The sequence below is a fragment of the Trachemys scripta genome, chromosome 1, assembly GCF_013100865.1.
Source record: "Trachemys scripta elegans isolate TJP31775 chromosome 1, CAS_Tse_1.0, whole genome shotgun sequence".
Taxonomy (NCBI): domain Eukaryota; kingdom Metazoa; phylum Chordata; order Testudines; family Emydidae; genus Trachemys; species Trachemys scripta.
In genome coordinates this window covers 71,341,842-71,361,619 of record NC_048298.1, presented here as the reverse complement: position 1 = coordinate 71,361,619, position 19,778 = coordinate 71,341,842, and the positions used below count along the sequence as shown (strand labels likewise).

At 43.9% G+C, this 19,778-nt stretch overlaps 1 protein-coding gene across 1 annotated transcript in view; it reads right to left on the bottom strand.

Moving 5' to 3' along the window:
- Positions 1 to 19,573, bottom strand: part of ACSS3 (acyl-CoA synthetase short chain family member 3) — a 124,439-nt gene extending 104,866 nt beyond the window's left edge. Inside the window, exons 1-2 of the mRNA XM_034772167.1 lie at positions 19,162 to 19,573; positions 5,559 to 5,703 (exon numbers count right to left, since the gene is read on the bottom strand). Coding sequence (XP_034628058.1) covers positions 5,559 to 5,703; positions 19,162 to 19,439 — 423 coding nt within the window. The 5' untranslated portion in view covers positions 19,440 to 19,573. The remainder of the gene's footprint in view (positions 1 to 5,558; positions 5,704 to 19,161) is intronic.
- Between the last annotated feature and the right edge of the window lie 205 nt (positions 19,574 to 19,778).

The window sequence follows — 19,778 nt, the reverse complement described above, 5'->3', positions numbered from 1 at the left end:
CTGTAGTTGGATAGCCATTCACAGTCTTTGTTTAATCCTGATCTGATGGTGTCAAATTTGCAAATGAACTGGAGCTCAGCAGTTTCTCTTTGGAGTCTGGTCCTGAAGTTTTTTTGCTGTAAGATGGCTACCTTTACATCTGCTATTGTGTGGCCAGGGAGGTTGAAGTGTTCTCCTACAGGTTTTTGTATATTGCCATTCCTGATATCTGACTTGTGTCCATTTATCCCGTTATCTCCATACTGATTTATACCTGCCTCTGGAGATTTCCATTACTTGCATCTGAAGAAGTGAGGTTCTTACCCACGAAAGCTTATGCTCCCAATACTTCTGTTAGTCTTAAAGGTGCCACAGGACTCTCTGTTGCTTAAAATTGAATGAGTGGAGGGACGGGGGGGCAAGTCCTGGATCTTAACAAAATGGGAACACAAGAAAAGTGGTATCCAGCTCTTTTGAAATTGATTGCTACACTTCTGATTCTCCCTTATGATCAGGCTAGGGTGGAGCATGTAGTCTCCTAATGCAGAGAGAAACCACCATTTTTGATCTAGAATGTGCAGCAAAGTCTTCTCTCTTTTACTTGTAACAAAATCAAATGTTCTTGCCTGCTATGAACTGAAACCTTCCCAACAGCTACCGGAAATTGCTAAATGCACAGCACTCCAGCAGATGTCGTCATCCCACTCGCTGTCATTGTAACATTAAACTGAGATGAACAGCAACATGGGGATGATAACAGGTAGGATTTTTTAAAAGTTTTTGGTACAGCATTTTTGGATGCAGTAATATTGTTTTTGTAAAGAGCTCTGACCTGTTAGAAATTAAATAAGCCACTAGTGAGATTTATAAGCTATCTATAGAGAGATTTATGTTTGAAAAAAAATAGTAACATGATTTATATACCAAATCTCTTGATTTTTAAGACGAGAGGGTTGGTAACACTGCATAATGGGTCAAAATGGGTAAAGGATTTGTTTTCCATTATAAGTTTATTGTTAAAATATGGTCCTTTGTAAGAAATATAACAGGAATAAAATACAATGTAAGATTAAACAAACAAAAAAATACAAAAAGATAGCATGCATAAAACAGAATATTTCAGGGAAATCAGGTATTATATAACACCCAACTCAACAGCTTCAAAAGTCTTAGCAGTAGACAGTGTATATTTATCTGACATTCTTTCCTTCACATGACAGAAGGGCATGAAAATGTGTAAATTAGAACACATGCATAAGCTGTATGGAATTCAAAGACAATATTTAGACAGGACTCAACTACAGGCAGCATTCCATGACCTGCTGACTTCAGAGTGAGTTTGGTTACATACTCGGGCTTTTAACTAGTGCTCCCTGTTGACTTGATTTGTTAGAAAGAGGAGAAAATGTGGGGAGAGGATGTTTAAGTTAATTTGTGCAGCTCTCTCTTCTTTACAATACTATTATTTATTACTATTGTTCTCTCCCAAAGCTATAATTAGACCTGGACAGAATACACAGCCACAAACCTAGGAAACTGAACATCAATTTCAGGTTCAAAAAGGGAAAGAGCTGCATTTCAAATGATTTTTCAAAGTAAATTACTGCAAACAGGGTGCACTGGATGGGATTTACACGGGGATATTACATCATTAAGATAGCTATTTAAAAACAAATAAACAAGAGACATACTTTATCAATAAATGTTGAAGTACATGAATAGCTGAGTCACAACACTATAGTGTATGTTGGTTGAAAAATCTTGACAGTCAATCAATAAAAATGAAGGGTCTCTGTAGATCTCAATACAGGGTTAGAGAAGTGCTGTGATGTGTATCAATGTTTGCAACTACACGATTTTTCCTTTCCTAAAGCCAATAACAGAAAACTCACAAACTGGACTATTTTAATGTGAGTACATTACACATTTGTAAACATATTCACACATTTCAGAACACTATACACAATTATGCTGTAAATACCTTTTTTCCATGGAACAATTTCACTACAACAGTGACCTGAATTGCATCTTGGACACTGCAATCATTAAGACAATGTGGGAGTCTCATTCTACCTCACTGAAGTTTACTTTAGAGTTTATCACAGCTGATAAAGATAACTGAACAAAACAAAATGGCTAAAACATAGTTCTGGAACAAGAAATCCAGTTTGATTACCAATTGCTGTATAAAAATCTGCACATTAACTACAGTATTTATTAGTCAGACATTAGCATCCACACTGTCGAAGTATTTTCCTCACTTAAATAAATGTACCGTAATATTTAAAACCCTTACAATAGAGGTTTTTATCAGGAGCTGACTGGCCAAGGCAAGGATGCTATGCTACAAATATAGGCCACAGTGAACATGAATCCTCCCAAATATGGAACCTACCTTCAGATCCTCAACCAGCCTCTTTTCTAGGGTATAGGCAGCCTTTCCTCACTATCTGGTAAGCAGCCTGTATTTTTAACTAAGAGAGAATTCAAATTTGTTCCCAGCTAGGCAAAAATATAGGTAATTTGCCAGACAGGTCAGGATGCTTTCAGCACTCCAAGCACTCAGAGGCCATTCATCTCAGGTTCAAACAAAACAAAAAACAAACAAGATTCTAAGAACATACACACCCTTTTAAAAAACAGAAAGAACCTACTGCCATAGTACAATCTAGATATTACTCATACCTATGGTGATGAATCGGAGTTATGTCTGTAAACTTATAAATTCTGATTATATTGTGAAGGTGTTGTCAAGCTGTCCGGAGTGGCTCACGACTGTGATTGCCAACCTCATGGGAGATAGTCAAGAAGCAGGGCACAAACCCCAAATCAGTTGAGAGTTCTATACTTAGATCTCACCAACTAAGTAACAAGAGTGAACTCAAGAACTACGCAGCCTAACCATGGAATCATAGCCTTGGGTACTCCAATCTATCTTGCCATGGCAAACTTGCTTTTGTGACAGATGATCCCTTAACACAAAAATGTTCTGGTTATTCCCAGACCCAAAGGATCAGTCACTTACCCCATGTCAATTTCACCTTAGACCTCACACTAAAGACAACACTTGTAGACAATCCTATGATAAACTAGAGTTATTTACAAGGTTGAAGCAGATAAACAGACACATAAATGAGTTACAGTCTTGGGTTTAAAAACAGTAATAGAAACTGCTGTAATATGCAAGCGCTATTTATCCTTTAGGGCTAATCCAAACTAAGTAGCTTGGGGATCCCTTGCTTATGCTAAGAAATATTACCCCCTCCAAGTTTCAAGAAACATATTGATACAAAACCTTCAGGGTCAGAGATTTTTATTCCCTTTCCCCAGTGTTCAAACTGTGATGGGATGAGCGGTTGTGTCCATCCCCTCTTCATGGGTCTGGGGGGAGCAATCAACAAAGTCTGAGGTTCCATAATGGTTTGTCCAGTGTCTATGGGCCTTCTGTTTTAGGCAGGAGATGACACCTCCAGTGGTAAACTAGCATTTCACACTTGTTAATGCTGCTCTCCTCCCTGTGGGGGTTTCCAGTTTCCTAGCAACCACTTTTATAGTTACAAAGCAAATACTTGCATATTACTTTATAACACATGAAACAGATACTATAAGTGAAATTAATGCATGCAGTAACTCACAAGGAGTTCATAAAATCCAAAACGAAAAACCTCTTTCTATAAATCTAATACCCATTTTAACAATACCAACACACAGGTAAGTCAGACTGGTTTCCAGCTATGCATTTGTCAGTGTTCAGTGAGGCCTAGAGTCCTTGGCATGAGCTGGCACCTGGTCTGCCAGTGTCACAGTTGTTTTATGAAAAACACCTGAGTCCTGAGTGCTTATATGTATACGGACCCACCGTTGGTTGCCAACAGGCCCTGTAGCTGGTATGCAGCAGACAGACACAATAAAAGGTGCTTAAGACAACGAGTCTATTGAGGTGCAAACATCTGGGACAATGAGTGAAATCCAGTTTAGCTGACTCCTCTGAAGGGAGGAGCACTGGAAACTTTCAGGAACAGAACAAAAAAGCAGATCACCAGATGGTGTTTAAAAAAACAACCACACAGGAATATGGAGAACCAGACAGGAAGGGAAAGAATAGGGCAGGTGAGATCATGTCATAGGAGCTGGATAAAGGGCTCCAAGAGGGAGAGACCACCCATCACATAATCGCCTGCATGAGGGGACCCCTAGCCCCCAGGATACAGTTGATCCCCAAGGATTTCCAAGGGAAAGGTGTGATAGAAAGGGATGTGTGTAGCATTTACTGTTTTGTATAATCTCTTTTGCTTTCCATGATTAAGTATAAGAGAGCTTAAAGGTGTTAAGAGTGTGCAAAGTGTGGGTGTGCTTAATGCTTCACAACTAATGCATGCCCCAGAGACAGACTGTAAACCAGAACCTTCACACCTTTTGGGTGGAGTTCTGGGAAATTGAGGTGTTTAAGTACCGGCGAATCTGTACAGCCGGCACTGTGCCATGGGCTAGGCAAGTGGAGAACAGATTCCAACTCTCAAAAGGGGGTGCCAGATAGAAGATCTGTACCCTAGAGTGCACTTAGAGACTCTGAACAACATACAGGCTCCATGGATCCAGACCAATAGAGCAGGGGTTCTCAAACTGGGGGTCGGGACCCCTCAGGGGGTCACAAGGTTATTACATGGGGAGTTGCGAGCTGTCAACCTCCACCCCAAGCCCCGCTTGCCTCCAGCATTTATAAATGTTTATATATTTAACACCAAGTGTGTTTAATTTATTAGGGAGATCACACTCAAAGGCTTGCTGTGTGAAAGAGGTCGCCAATAAAAAAGTTTGAGACCCACTGCAATAGAGGCTTGTATTCCCCTCACAGCAGTCCAAGTGGATGACCAGGAGGAGGCCCTCACTAGGATCTGTGAAACCTACTAATAGAACTTGGAAGACAGATATTTTCTGCATATGTACAGCTCTCCGGCACCATACACATATCCATGTGCATATGCCAGTTTTCACCAATTATTCAATGTTAACTGATTTACTAGGTAAACACATGAGAAAACCTTCACTTCCATGATGATCTAGAATTTGGTGGATGAGGCACATATTTTAGGAGTTCTGTCCTTTTAATATTTAAATTATAATTGTGACGTTTTGTTGGTGTATTGGGTCAAGATATCTGCTTTTCTTTTCACAAACTTATTGCTATCATACTGGAAGAGTAGTTTTGTTGATGACAGTAAGTTACTTTAAAGAAATGTTTATCTATACTGTTTTTCTTTTTCAAGATGGACTATGGAAGTGGTTGGGGGGAGGGAAGAGAGAGAAAGAAATCTAAGATGTTGACAAAACAGGACAACAGATGTTTTGCCTAAATAACCAGTGGAGAAGAGAAGCGAGAGAAACAATGCTCTATTGGGTACATTTAGTGAGGTTTATAAATCAGAATAGAACTCAACTAAAAGAATTAAATGCAGTTTGAAAGGCAAGATAATCATATGGCTATGTTATTTCTAATTCACACATTTCTGTAATATCTGCGTGTCACGAAATGTGACATTATTTCCTGTTTGTAAAAAACAGGATTCTATCAACCATACCTGTTCAAGAACTTCTTTGTAAGAGATAGCCTGTTTAGTGTTTGTTACAGGACTATCATAGATAATAGCAATCTTGTCTGCATGTCCACTCTCAACATGACGATCTACAGCATTATAACAAATATTCAGCTCTCCATCCACAAACCTAAAAGAGAAAAAGTACAGTGTTAGATAATCTTTCTAAACTAACTAGACTAATTTCTGGGGAGGAGAGATAACATTCAGTCAGACAACTGATGAAATACGGTCTTCAATTCAGAAGGCCCCTGCTGTTAGATTACTTACATTACCGATGTATGTCGGTATAACTAAGTTGCTCAGGGGTGTGGAAAATCCACACCATGAGCAACATAGTTATACTGACCTAACCCCCAGTGTAAACAGCATGCGTTGGTGGGAGAGCTTCTCCCATCAAAACAGCTTCCACTGCTCAGGGAGGTGAAGTATCTACGCCGATGGGAGAAGCTCTCCTGGTGGCATAGGTAGCATCTTCGCCAAGCGCTACAGCAATGCAGCTGCAGCTCTGTAAGTATAGACAAGCCCCAAATCAAACAGAATTTGCTCAAAAATGGGTAAACAAGCCTATTAACTGGGTAGTAAAATGCTGTACTTTAACTGTATAAAGACTAGGAATCTGCAAAGTGAGAGTTATGATCTCTTCAATAGCCAGATATTTACAGAGAACTGTCGTTGATTAAAAACTGTTTCACAAACTTGGGATTTGTTTTTGTTGTAATTTTACATAAAAAAAAATATTATTCAAATGTAGTATAATGCTGAAAGACAAAAAATATACAGAAGTGATATATTCAAACAGGACACTTAACTTGAAAAGTAGACCATATAAAAAAATGTACTTCAAAAAGAGGAGCTTTGAATTTTAGTCCTATTCCTCTGCCTGCCATCTCCCCAGCCACTGTCCCCTTTGTGAGTATATCCCTCTCCCCATCTGTGCATATACCCCAATACAAGAGTGAAAGATGAACAGCTAAACAGAGCAGAAGGAAAGCATTTATGAACCCTATGATCCCATGAGGATGCTCTAGACTGTACCAGGGTGAAAGTGCCCCATAGGAAGAGAAGGGCTTACAGTGGCATACGTTTACCTTTACCACAACACCCTTGGCTGGGTACTGCCCTGGACACAACTCAAACTCAACAATTAGGTCCATTTTGAGCAAGGAAAGAAAAGATTAGGGTCCCTTTTTTCCCCATCTCAATAAAGAGACTGATTTAAATAATATTTGCATGTATGCAGCATCTTTTATCACAGGTTCACAACTATTAAATCTAATCCAGGTTGGTAATGACCTGGAGTTACCACCTAAAGACCGTTCAGTTCCCTACCTGAAACAAGTTTGATTTTAATTTTGTTCCCTGTGCATTCCACAGAAAAACAGCATCACTATTGGCACCCTACTCTATTCCTGGCAGATTCAATATAAGGAAAAAGGACAGAGTGGGTATGGAGACTGAAATACCCTTTAACCCTAGAAATGGTTCCAAATTATCATAAATATTGTTACCAGGGTAATGTCAGGTAGTCTGTGAATAATGAACTTCTGTCTCCAGACTTATCAGACCAACAGCTTTCTCACATATAAACTAACTCCTCCTTCCTAGTCCTAAACTAGTCTGCCTTTCCATCTGCAAGACAAGCCATCTAGTTTTAAGAATGTATGTGTTCTTAACCCAATTAAAATTAAACTGAATACATTAGACTTACATTCATATTACCAATAAGGGTACATTAACTAAAATGAAAAAAAAAAAAAAAGGATAAAAACAAATTTTTTGTAAGACTGTTTTTTCTGATGGGATTATAACATTGCAAGAGACCGAATCCAGACTTGGAGGTTCAACTTCCCAGCTCTCAGCTGATGTTTAACCTGAATGTTGACAACTTTTCTTGTTGCTTTTGATAAGAGTTTAGGTTACACCAAAGAGCTGAGAGCAAAGCAAACAAGATACTTTCACTTTCTGTGCCTTTTGCATTAGCACAATGCAACAATGTATAGATTTTAAAATCTGAAGTAATATGTTTAACATTATTTGTATGTAATTCATTTTTAAAATTTCACAAAGCTTTTTCTAATTAAAGTTGTGGAAAGCCTTTTGTTTAAAAAATTTAAAACCCTTTGTTTTACAACAAGCCAGCTTTTATTCAAATCTGTTATCTATTTGAATACATTTACTTTAAACAAATTATATATTATATGTATCTGTTCTGATTCCATAGCCATTTCTTGACGAGTTCAGCAGGAACTTTTAAGTTATGTCTACACTACAAACCTTACAGAGGCATACCTGTACCGCTGCAACTACGCCACTTCAATGACAAGGATTCCATAGCCTTCCCTGGAAGCCTATTCCTGTGCTTAGCTATCCTTTAAGTTAGAAAGGATCTTCCTAATATCTAACCTACATCTCCCTTGCTGAAAATGAAGCGGATTACTTCTTGTACTACCTTCAGTGGACATGGAGAACAAATTTATTTTCTTTGTAATTTGTTCTCTTTGTAATAGCCCTTAACATATTTGAAGACTCATCAGATCTCCCCTGAATCTTTTCTCCCCGAAGATTAAAAATGCTTGGTTTTGTTTGTTTTTTAAACCATGCCTCATAGGTCAGATTAAAATATCTATCATTTTTGTTGCTCTCCTCTAGACTATAGTTTGTCTAAATCTTTCTTAAAGTGTGGCTCCCCATACTGGATACAGCATTCCAGGTGAGGCCTCACCAGTGCTAAGTAGAGCAGGTCATGTGTAGTTAGGAACAATTGCTCTGAAGTTTTCAAGCAATCATCTTCCTCATCCTCCAGCATATCCTTTGATGACATGTAGTTACTGCTAGATTCTTTTTTGGCAATTGCCACTGCACCATATTTTTTCTCCCTATCTTTTCCCACAATAGTGAAAAATCAAGTGTTCTTCTAAGTTGTTTAAGAGAAGCCTTACTTCATGATTAGGGCTCCGTGATTCCATGACTTTCCACGACCTCTATGTCTTCTGCAGAGGCCAGTGTGGTTGACCCCAGGACCACCCAAACAGCTGGCTCTGGGGCCAGCTGCTCAGGTGGCCCCGGGGATAGTCACACCAGCCACTCGACTGTCTGCAGTGACCAGTGTGGCTGGCCCTGGGGACCGCCTGAGCAGCAGTGACTAGATGGTAGCCTTAGTCATGGTGTACATTTATTACTAATTTTAGCAACTCATGAACCTATGAATCATTCATACATCAAGATCAAAAATTCTCACCAACTAGCGTAACAATAGTATTATTGAAGATGATTTAATACCCAACTCAGGAGTTGATCACTTGTATATATAAAATTTCAAAAATAAGAAAGAGCAGCTCCAAACACAAGAGTTTCTCTTGGGGCAACTAAATATTTTAGAGCATATAAACTAACGACTCAAAGTAAATGCTATGTCTTAACTGTTGTATTTCCTCTTGTACTGAAATGTCTTTAAGCTTTATTTAAGTGTTTCTTTTGGCATTGTTAAACTAAGGATAGTAAGTGTCATTCAGTCCTCATTTAATGTTTTTGGCTTATGTGAAAGCTTTCTGAAAAAAATGCTTCCCAATTTGGGATTCTGTTTTTGCCAGGTTATGAAAACTTCTTTAAAATTTTAAACTAATGTTGCCCTTCTTCTCAAGTAGGTTCACTGTGACCATTTAAAATAAATAAAAAAAATAAAAAATAAAAAACTTATTTTGTGCAAGTCTAAATTCCATTTTCTAAATAAAATATTGAAGAGAAGGTAATGGCTTCCCATCCATAAGTCCACTAGACTAAGCAACTTCTCTGTGAGAAAAGAGCAAGTCCCATTAGACTTTTCACTTTAATCAGACAGAGACAGCTCTCAGGATCTGAGAGAGATAAGGACTTTCTTTGCTTGCTCTCAGTAATTTTCAGTACATCAAATCAGAGTATCTTCAGACTTCTAGAGAAGCCGACCCGCTTATCAGGCTCCAGAGGCTATTTCATTCATAACTTCCAGAAGGAAAAAGCTCACTGAATGCTGATTTATTACCACAATGATTCTTTCATCCAGCCTTCACATGATGGAATATTAAGCTTTTTAAATGGCTAATGACTGCTTTTCATTGTATCGGGAAGGAGGTTAACAGAGAATGCCACAAGTAAGTTAATCTAATTTACAGAAGTAAAAAAAAAATAAAAATAAAAATAAAAGTGACCAGTAGCCTTACTGCAGAATATTTCTGCAATTCCAGTATCTTTTAGGAAACGGAGGTTACTTACCTGTAACTGGAGGTTCTTCGAGAACTGTGGTTCCTATCTGTATTCTACCATGGGTTTATGAATGTGCACCATGCGTCCAGAGGCAGAGATTTTGAAAGCAGTAGTGTCCATTAGTCCACGCATGCTCACCTCATGGTTTTGTCCAAGATGATAAAGGATGGGACAGAACAACCACATTGTCAGTTCCTTCTCCACCACAAATCCAACAGATCCGCAGGAGCAGGACGGCAGAAAGTGGAATACAAATAGGGACACCCATCTCAATGAACCTCCAGTTACAGGTAAGTAACTTCCTCTTCTTCTGTACTGTATTCCACTGAGAGTAATTAACAAGCAATACATAAGTCAGAGGAGGATGCGAGGACAAAGTTGGAATGATTTAGTAGAGCCAAAGGAGCCATCTGTCGCCAACTCCTGCACCAAGGCGTAATGTACAGAACACCACAGGGTCACTCTACATATGCCCTGAGTGGCACATCATGGAAGGAGGCCATGTTCGAAGCCTGGCCTCTCATGGAATGGGCCCACACCTCAAGGGCCTGGAAGCAGTTCTCATAACTGACAGCAAAGTGTAATGCACCCCAAAATCCACTTGGAGATTCTCAGTGTAGAAATTGCCTGACCTTTAATTCTTTCAGCTACGGCAAACAGTCTAGGAGATTTCCTTATCGGTTTTATCCTCTGCAGGTAAAGGTCAAGGCCCGATGGACATCAAGAGAGTAGTCTCATCATTCCTCTTCCGAGGCGTGAAGCTTCAGAAAGAAAGTAGGTAAGCGAATGGGTTGATTGAGATGAAACAGATGACATTTGGCAGAAATTTTGGATGCAGGCAAAGGGAGACTACCCTTTAAGGAAAGTGGTGAAAGGAGGGTCTACCATCATGGCCCCAAGTTCACCTACCCTTCTCACTGAAGCGATAGCCACAAGGAAGGCGACTTTCATGGAAAGAAGGGACATAGAGCACGAAGCCAGCGGCTCGAATGGCGGTTTCATTAGTGCCAAAAGAACTAGATTGATGTCCCACTGGGTAGCACGGGTGGGAAGTTTCCGATGAGGCCTTTCCAAAATTTAGCAGTCAGCAGGGGTCTAAAGACAGAATGTCCTTCCACTGGGGTCAAGGGGATGGAAGGTGTTAACTGCTGCTAGGTATACCTTGGGAGAGTTGAGGGTGAGACAAGGACAGGATGGTCTAAAAATCTAAAAGGAGGGGACTCTCCACCACTTCTAGGGAAAGCCCCTTCTGTTGGGCCCTGGAGATAAAGCCTTTCCATTTGGCCCTTTAGGAACACTTAGTGGACTCTTTCCTACTGCTCGAGAGGACGTTTTGCACTTCTGATGAACACGTCCATTTTAAAGAAGATGCCCATCCAAATACCACGTGCTGATGTGAAGCATCTGCAGATTGGGATGTCTGAGCCTGCTGTTGTGCTGTATCGGTAGCTTGGCGAGAGTGGGGATGGGAATTGGAGGACAGGTGGAGGAGGTTGGGAAACCAGAACTGTCTGGGCCAGCAGGGGAGCAATCAGGATGACAGTTACCCTGTCCTGTCTGATCTTGTGGAGTACTCATGCCAAGAGTGGAAGAGCAGGGAAAGCACAGTTGATCTGATCTGACCAGCTGAGTATGAGAGCATCGCCCTGAGAGTGGGGATCAATGCCCCCACACCCACTCCACAAGCAGTATGTGCTGCATTTGTTGATTGGGGAGATGAAGAGGTCCCTGGTCGGAGTTCTCCATTGGTCAAAACTGTCACACACTACGGTGTGATGGAGTTCCAGTCATGGTCAATCACAAACCATCTGCTGAGCGAGTCTGATCATGTTCTGAGTCCTTGGAAGATAGACTGCCAATAACAGGAAATGGTGGACAAGGCACCAGTTCCAGAGGTTTACAGCCTCTGTACATAGAGCAGTTGACTTTATGTCCCCTGTTTGTTGACACAGTAAATAGTGGTGATGTTGCCAGACATAAAAAGATGATGGGACAGGACGGATAAGAGAAATACTTGGCATGACCTCATTACCACTTGGAGTTCCAGGATTCCCAAGGAGTCAGTGTTCTCTGTGTCATGTGGTCTCCCATGTGTACGCCCCATCCTATGAGGGACAGGGAGGAGGGGAGAAAGGGGACTCCCACGCAAACCTGCCATGGGTCTATCCAACACTGGATGAAAGAACTATCAGCATAAAGGTCTATGGTGCAGCACATGGGTGAGTAAACTCTCTGGAGCCACACCTGGAAGCAGCAAGGGTGGAGGCGAATGAAGGTATATGTACAAGGCCATGTGGCCAAGGAGGAATAGGCAAGTCCTGGCCAGGACTGTTGGCTACGTGGGCTATGATTTCCTGCAGAGTCTGGAACCTGTCCCTCAGCAGGTAAGCTTGTGCTGTGACTGAGTTGATGGAAGCCCCTATAAGGTCTAGGGATTGCATGGAGTCCAAAGTTGATTTTTCTACGTTGATGCTGACACAGAGAGGAAAGGAGTCCAAGCAACATGCAAGTTGAAAGTTGAGCTTTGTCTCTGGACTCTGCTGCTAGGAGCCAGTCACCAAGATAGGGGAATAGAAGGAATGCAACTGACAAAACCTTGATGAAGACCCTGGGAGCAGTGGTGAGTCCAAATGGCAGGACCATGTATTGAAAATGGATGCGGGACAACCATGAATCTCAGGAATTGTCTATGAGCTGGATGAATGTCTATGTGAAAATAAGTGTCCAGCATATTGAGAGCTGTAAACCACATGCCTTCTTCTAATGATGGATGATTGCTACTGAAGTGACCATACGAAACTTGGATTTGCAGATGAAGCGACGGAGATAGCGGAAATTCAGAACTGTTCTCCATCCGCCTTTCTTTTTGGGTATCAGGAAGTAAGTTGAATAGAACCCCATCCTTTCATAGTCTGGTGGAACCCACTCTTTCACCACTCTTTGTAGGAGTCCAACTCTAAGGTGAGAATGTTGTCTCTGAGATGGGATTAGGGAGGGGGCTGTCAATGAGGTAGCATGATGAACTTGACTGTATAGCCATAGTGGACAACATTTATTCCTATTTGTACGTTGTTTCTGCACTCCAAGCGGGTAAGAATACAAGATGACCCCCAAATGAGGTGGGGTGGTTGTATGGCTGCAGGCAAGGTGGTTGATGACTTTCTAGGGTTCCTCAGAAATCTCTCTATGGGGGTTGTATCTGGGAAGAGGAATGTTGCGAGGACAGGCACGAGGACGAGATCTTTGAGTCTCTGGACGCTTCCTTGGTGGTCCGTACGGCCGCTCATAGAAAAACTGTGGGGTTCCATAATGGTGGGTGGGTGGCAGGCGGTAGAATTTATGCTTCAGCGCAAGTATGTAAATACCCAAGGAATGAAGTGTTTCAAATCCTTGAGGATGTGGAGAGAGTCGTCCGTTTTCTGGTTGAAAAGTTAGGATTAATCAAAAGGGAGGTCTTCAATGATATCTTGTACCTCCCTGGGAAAACCAGAGGAAAGGAACCACAACTTCATCCTCATGACTATGTCCAAGGCCATGGAGTGCAACGAGTAGAGTCCTGCACAGATACAAGAATTTTTATCAGTGTTCAATCCACAAAATTTGTCCGTGGATATCTGCATCCATGGATGTGGGTATCTGCGGATTTGCAAAGGCTCCACAGGTCACCCCGCACCAGTGATGCAAGGCTGTGCCAAACCCAACCCCCAACAGCTCCCCACTTCTCCCCCGCCACCCGCTCTGCCCCTGACATACCTCTTTCCCCACTCCAGGCAGGGAGGCTACAATCCTGGGCCTTGTGTACAGCATCACCCTCCCAGTGGGGGCCTTGAACACCCCTAACAGCTGCGGCAGCTCTAACGCATGCAGATCCAGCCAGGACAGACAGCAGCGACAACTATTCTCTTCACAGCGCCCACTAGTTTAAAGTACAACCACACATCTTTCAAAATGGCACTTGGCTCACTTCTTTCTCGGAGCTGTAGCTTACCTCCTCCATCCAAGCAAGCTGGGGACTTCAACTCCCAGAATGCCCATCAGGCTACTGCAATCCGCTGTTGCAGGATTCAGAGAGCCAAGCTGGAGCCTGAGGGCTGGGTGACAGCTGCTCCATTCGGATGAGCATGTGCTGCACAGCTCTGCCAGGATACAAAAATCTGTATCTGCATCCAAGCTGCAATTCGCAAAAGTGGTCCACAGATATAAAGTGGATATCCGCGGATTTACAGGGCTCTAGTGATGAGGTATCTTCCACATCCACCACCGATTGAAACAATGATCTTGCTACCAGCTTCCCCTCCTCTATTATTGCTTAGAAGGGGCCCAGTCTTGTTGAGGCAGTTTTTCAGGAAAGTCCTCCAATTTGCTGTAATACAGGAAATCGTATTTGGCAAGTAATGCCTGATCATTCAAAATCTTGAAGGCGGCTGGCTGAGGAGAAGACCTTGTGGCCCAAAAGGTCAAGCCACTTTGCCTTCCCTGTCGGATGGGGTGGAGTGTAGGTTGTGGTTTAGTCCTTTCTGTTGCTGGGGGTGAGAGGTGCCGGAGCAGGGGGTGAGAGGTGCCTCAGCTGAGGTATGCCCTGCAAAGAAGATAAAGTCTCCCTGGAAGTAGAGGGTCCCAGGTCCCAGACCTCGACTGTCCCAGGGAAAACACTTCCCGACCTCCCTGGAATCAAGGATACTCTCTCAGTCCCCAGAACTAGTATAGGAACAATGGTCTTCCCTGGAGCAGACAGGTCTTGAGCTCGGAGGGATGCAGGTGTTGACAGTAGGTCAGGGCAGGTCAGAACCCAGTAACAATGGATCCATTGGTTTCTGTGGTCTTTTTTGTGCTTGGACTCTTTAGAGCATGCTTCCTCCCCATAACTGGAACTTGTGGAAGGGGACTTTCCTTTCACAGGCTTGAAGGAAGACTTACTGCCATTCTTAGTCATTCCCACAAAGCGTTCCCTTCTGCCTCCGCTCTTGATCATGATGGACAACCCCAACTAACTTACCAGATCTGACACTCAGACCCATAACCTAAGCATCATCTTTGACTCAGTCCTTTCTCTAGGCCCTCGCATCCAGGCTATGTCTAAATTTTGCCAAATTCTCTCTGCATAACATCCATCCAAGCTAGAACTCCTGCCACTTTGCATCTCATTTATTGCAACATCTTTTGTTTACCTTGACAAATACAATCTTGCCGCACTCATATCCATTCAGAATGCTGCTGCACAGATCCATCGCTTTGATCACATTATTCCTCTTTGCAGCCTTCCATTGCACCACCCCTTCCCTCCACCCCATCGGATCAAATACAAGCTACTTGTCTTAACTTTCAAAGGCCTGTCACGGTCTATCCCTACCCTATCTATCATCTCTTATTCACTATAGAAATGTTGACTTCTGCCTTTGATCTACCATTGGCATCAGTCTCCTTTGCTTACTTGTTAAATTTTCAAACACACTCTTCTGTGCTTTCTCCCATGCTGCCCCTCATGGAAGAGCAGCCCATAAACATCTTCAAAGCTACCTCATGATTCTCCTTCAAATCCCACCTTAAAACTCTCTTTTGTCGTGGTTTTGTAGACATCATGGCAATGGTCAAGCTACTGGTGGGCTCAGACAATAGCTTATCACCTTGACCAATATTGTCTCATTGTTTCCTTGTACTCCCCTATCTGCTGCCTCTTGTCTTAAACATAGATTGTAAGCACTTTCTGTGTTTGTACAATACCTAACACAATGGAGTCCTGGGCCATAACTGGGGCTCAGAGGTGCTACAGTAAGACAAACAATCAACAAGTAATAATATACAGGCACACTCACTCTCTGCTCAGATAAGCATTAACATATGAACTTGGATAAAAAAAACAGTTGTGGAGCATATGAAGAGAAAGAAACTCCTTTGTTAGAGAGTTTAGACATGAGAAGTATACAGACTTGTACTTGATTTCATGAATGTGTTTTATTAACTAAAATGGAGCACTAGATACTTGACATCAATACAATTCCAGTCAGAAAAAGAGGGTCTGATTCTGATCGTTCCAGCCTTGCACCTTTGTGTAGTTCTTCACTCCTATGCAAAGTGGTATAAAACGCTATCACTCTGATTTAGTAGCAGTTTATATCCACTTTGTACAGGGGAAAAATGAGGTATAAAGCCAGAAGAGACCTTATATCATTTAGTCTGACCTCCTATATAACACCCGGCCTAGAATTTCACAGAGTTACCCACACGCTCAGTCCAGTAACTTGTGTTTGACTTGTGGTATCAAGTCAAAATGCCTTACAAAAGTCCAAGTCCAAGGCAGTTACCTTTCTCAGCCAAACTTATCTCAAAGAATGAAGTCAGGTTTGTTTGACAAAACCTATTTTCCACAGAACCATGCTGACAAATAAAGATTCCTATCCTTTAGCTCTTTATTGACTGAATCCAATACCAGCTTCCATTATTTTGCCTATGGGAGATGTCAGGCTAAATGGCCTATAATTAGTCAGGACATTCTACTTGCTCTTTTTTAATACTGGCATGGCATTAGTATTCTTTCAGTCTTCTGGAACTTCCCCAGTATTCCAAGATTTATTAAAAATTAACATCGGTGGATGAGAGATCTCCTTAGCTATCTGTTTTAGGACTCTTAGGTGTAAGTTATCCAGGCCTGCTTATTTAAAAGCGACAAAGAGTCCTGCGGCACCTTATAGACTAACAGACGTATTGGAGCATAAGCTTTCGTGGGTGAATACCCACTTCGTCAGACGCGACTCTTCGTCGCTTTTTACAGATCCAGACTAACACGGCTACCCCTCTGATATTTCAAAGCGTTTATCCCTAGTAGATTCTGTTTAACATCCTCCTTAGTTATTTTATTACAGTGGAGCAGGGGTGGCCAACCTCTGGCTATAGAGCCACATGCAGCTCTTCAGAAGTTAATATGCAGCTCCTTGTATAGGCACCGACTCCGGGGCTGGAGCTACAGGCACCAACTTTCCAATGTCCTGGGGGGTACTCACTGCTTAACCCTTGGCTCTGCCACAGGCCCTGCTCCCACTCCACCCCTTCCGCCCCCTCCCCTAAGCCTGCAGTGTCCTTGCTCCTCTCCCTCCCCCCCCTCCTGCACCCCATGAAACAATTGATCAGGATGTGCGGGGAGGGGAAGGGGGGAAGGTGCTGATCGGCATGACTGTCGGTGGGCGGGAGACACTGGGAGCGGGGTCTGCTGACATATTACTGTGGCTCTTTGGCAATATACACTGGTAAATTCTGGCTCCTTCTCCACTGCAGGGGTGGCCAACCTGAGCCGGAGAGATGCAGAGTAATGCTTATAGTCTCATGACAAATTATTGTATTAAAGCTAAATTAGTGGAAATAATTTAGAACCCTGACAGATCACGTTCTTGATCATAGTTTTTAAACTAAAGTCTAAATGGTGAGTTTAACTGAAATTCCCTTATGAAAAGACATAGGGCATAGACTTACTAATCACACAGCTGGGACACTGCTCCAGCGTTTTTTTGATGTAGATTGTACACAGGTTTTCTAGGCGAATGCAATGGAAATTTTTGTTCTAACATTATCCTGCCTCCCCAATACAATATACACACACAATGGTGAAGCCGTCTTTGGAAAGGCACTGAATGTAACAAATTATCTTGCAATTTACTTTAACTGATATCAATTATGTTGTTGTATTAGTATATTGTCAAAATATAAAACTTTTTGAAGGTCAAAAGAGTTTAAATTTTGTCAAGATTCACCAGAATAAAATATGTCTTCTTTCCAGAGTACAAACTTTTCACAAACTGCATATTAATTTAGCAGATTAATTTATTCTCTTTTACAAAGTATCATAATAAAAGTAACAGGATTTTAAAATAACTATCTAAAATCTCTTGCTGTAATTTGATTTTAGCTTAGTGTAAGTGGAATGCATACTCTCAGTGAATGGTGCAATGATTTACCTGTAATCTCATGTTATAGACATCCTCTGCCATAAACAGTATAGCAAACATTTATTCTTTACATTCTGATCTACTTTTGGTGTGATGCTACAGAAACAGCCAACAAAACATACATTGATTTGGCTTCCTTATGCATGTTTTAGTATTGGTGAAACATACCCATTTTCCCCACTTAAAAGGGTCCATATTTTCTAAACAAATGTCTCTGTTTTGACATGATGGGTATACCAAACATACTCGTGGTGAAGATCAGGGAAGGAAAAACACAGATGTGCACAGTGACCCCTATTAAAGGCGGAGGGCATGCGCTCCCTCCAACACACCTGACCCCCATTATACATTAGAGGCATTCTCTTCTCCTCCCCACCACCACACACAAACAAACCCCTGGCTCTCATTATATGCTAGAGCAGACATAGGCAAACTACGACCCACAGGCTTGTCCTGTCCAGCCCCTGAGCTCCCAGCCGGGGAGCCTAGTCCCCAGCGGGAGCAGCGGGCCAGAATGTGGCTGCGGGGAACCTCCCCCGCAGCCACATTCTGGCCCGCTGCTCCCACTGGGCACTGTGGGGAGCGCAGCTGGCTCTGGACGGGTGTTGTAGCTGCGAGCTCCTGCTGCTGGTAAGGGGGTTGGGTAGGGGATCGGTGGATCCTGGGGGGCAGTCAAGGAGGGGGTGGTTGGTTGGAGTGGAGGTTCTGGGGGGGCAGTCAGGGGGTGGGGAACAGGGAGGGTTGGGAGTCCCAGGGGGGGGCCTGTCAGGGGTTGGGGATGTGGCTGGGGTCGGGAGGGCAGTCAGTGGACAGGGGAGGTTGGATAAAGGGGTGGGATCCTGGGGGGCAGTTGGGGTGGGGGGTCCTAGGAGGGGGTGGTCAGGGGACAAGGAGTAGGGGAAATTGGATGGGTTGGGAGTCCTGCACTGGGGCAGTCAGGGGGCAGGAAGTGGGAGGGGGCAGATAGGGGGCGGGGTCCAGGCAGTTTGGGGATGCATAGCCTTCCATACCCAGCCCTCCATACAGTTGCCCAACCCCGATGTGGCCCTCAGGCCAAAAAGTTTGCCCACCCCTGGGCTAGAGACACTTACTGCTTCTCCCACACCGGATCCCCATGATAAGTGTGGGACATTCCCTGCTCCTCCTCCCCCTACAACCACAGGCCCCCATTATATGCTAGAGGCAATAGCTGTTCTCCCCACACACACCTGACCCCCATGGAAGGTTTGGGGACATTTTGCTCCTCCCCACACACCCGACCCCACTACGGTCACTCTCTTCTTCCCTCCAGCCCCTCGCTGCCAGGGGGACACTGGGCTTCCCCCCGCCGTCTCTAGCCCTTCTCTGCTTGACCGCCGCCCGGTCACCCACTGCTCCGAGGGCGCCCCCGGAGGCGGGGTGTCGCTCACCAGGAGGCGACGAGCGGGTTGCTCCTGTCCACGAGTTTGGCCCAGGGTTTGTGCCACTGGATCCGCCCGGCGGCTTCTCCCCACAACTTCTCGGGCTCCGCCACCGCGGCCCTGAACGCCTGCTCGTACGCGCCCTCGGGGGCGGCTTGCCCGGCGGACAAGGAGCGCCGGGCGGCGGGAGGGCTCCCAGCGCCGCGCGGGGCTGGCCCCCTCAGCCAGCCATTGCCCCAGACCCGGTTGCAGGCGAGGAGCCGTATCACCCTGCGCTGGAGGCCCATGGTGATGCCGCTCTGCGGACCGGTCCAGTCCCCTGCGGCTGGGGAGCGACTCCCTCCAGCCCGACCGAAGAGCCACGTGGAAGCTGCTCGAAAAAGCCGAACTGGATCCCCTGCCTGCTGCAAGCGCCGCTCTCTGCCGCGGAGCGCTTCGCGAGCAACGGGTCTGCAGGCGCTAAAGTACCGAGTCCAGCCCGGGCTTTGCTCCTGCCGCTGAGCCGCCCCCGCTGATGGCCAGGGGCCAGGTGAGTTCGGTTGCACAAGCCTGAGTGACCGCCCCGATTTTGGCCACGGTCTCTGCGCTGAACAGCGGATCGGAGCCCCGCGCAGCTCGGAGCGTGG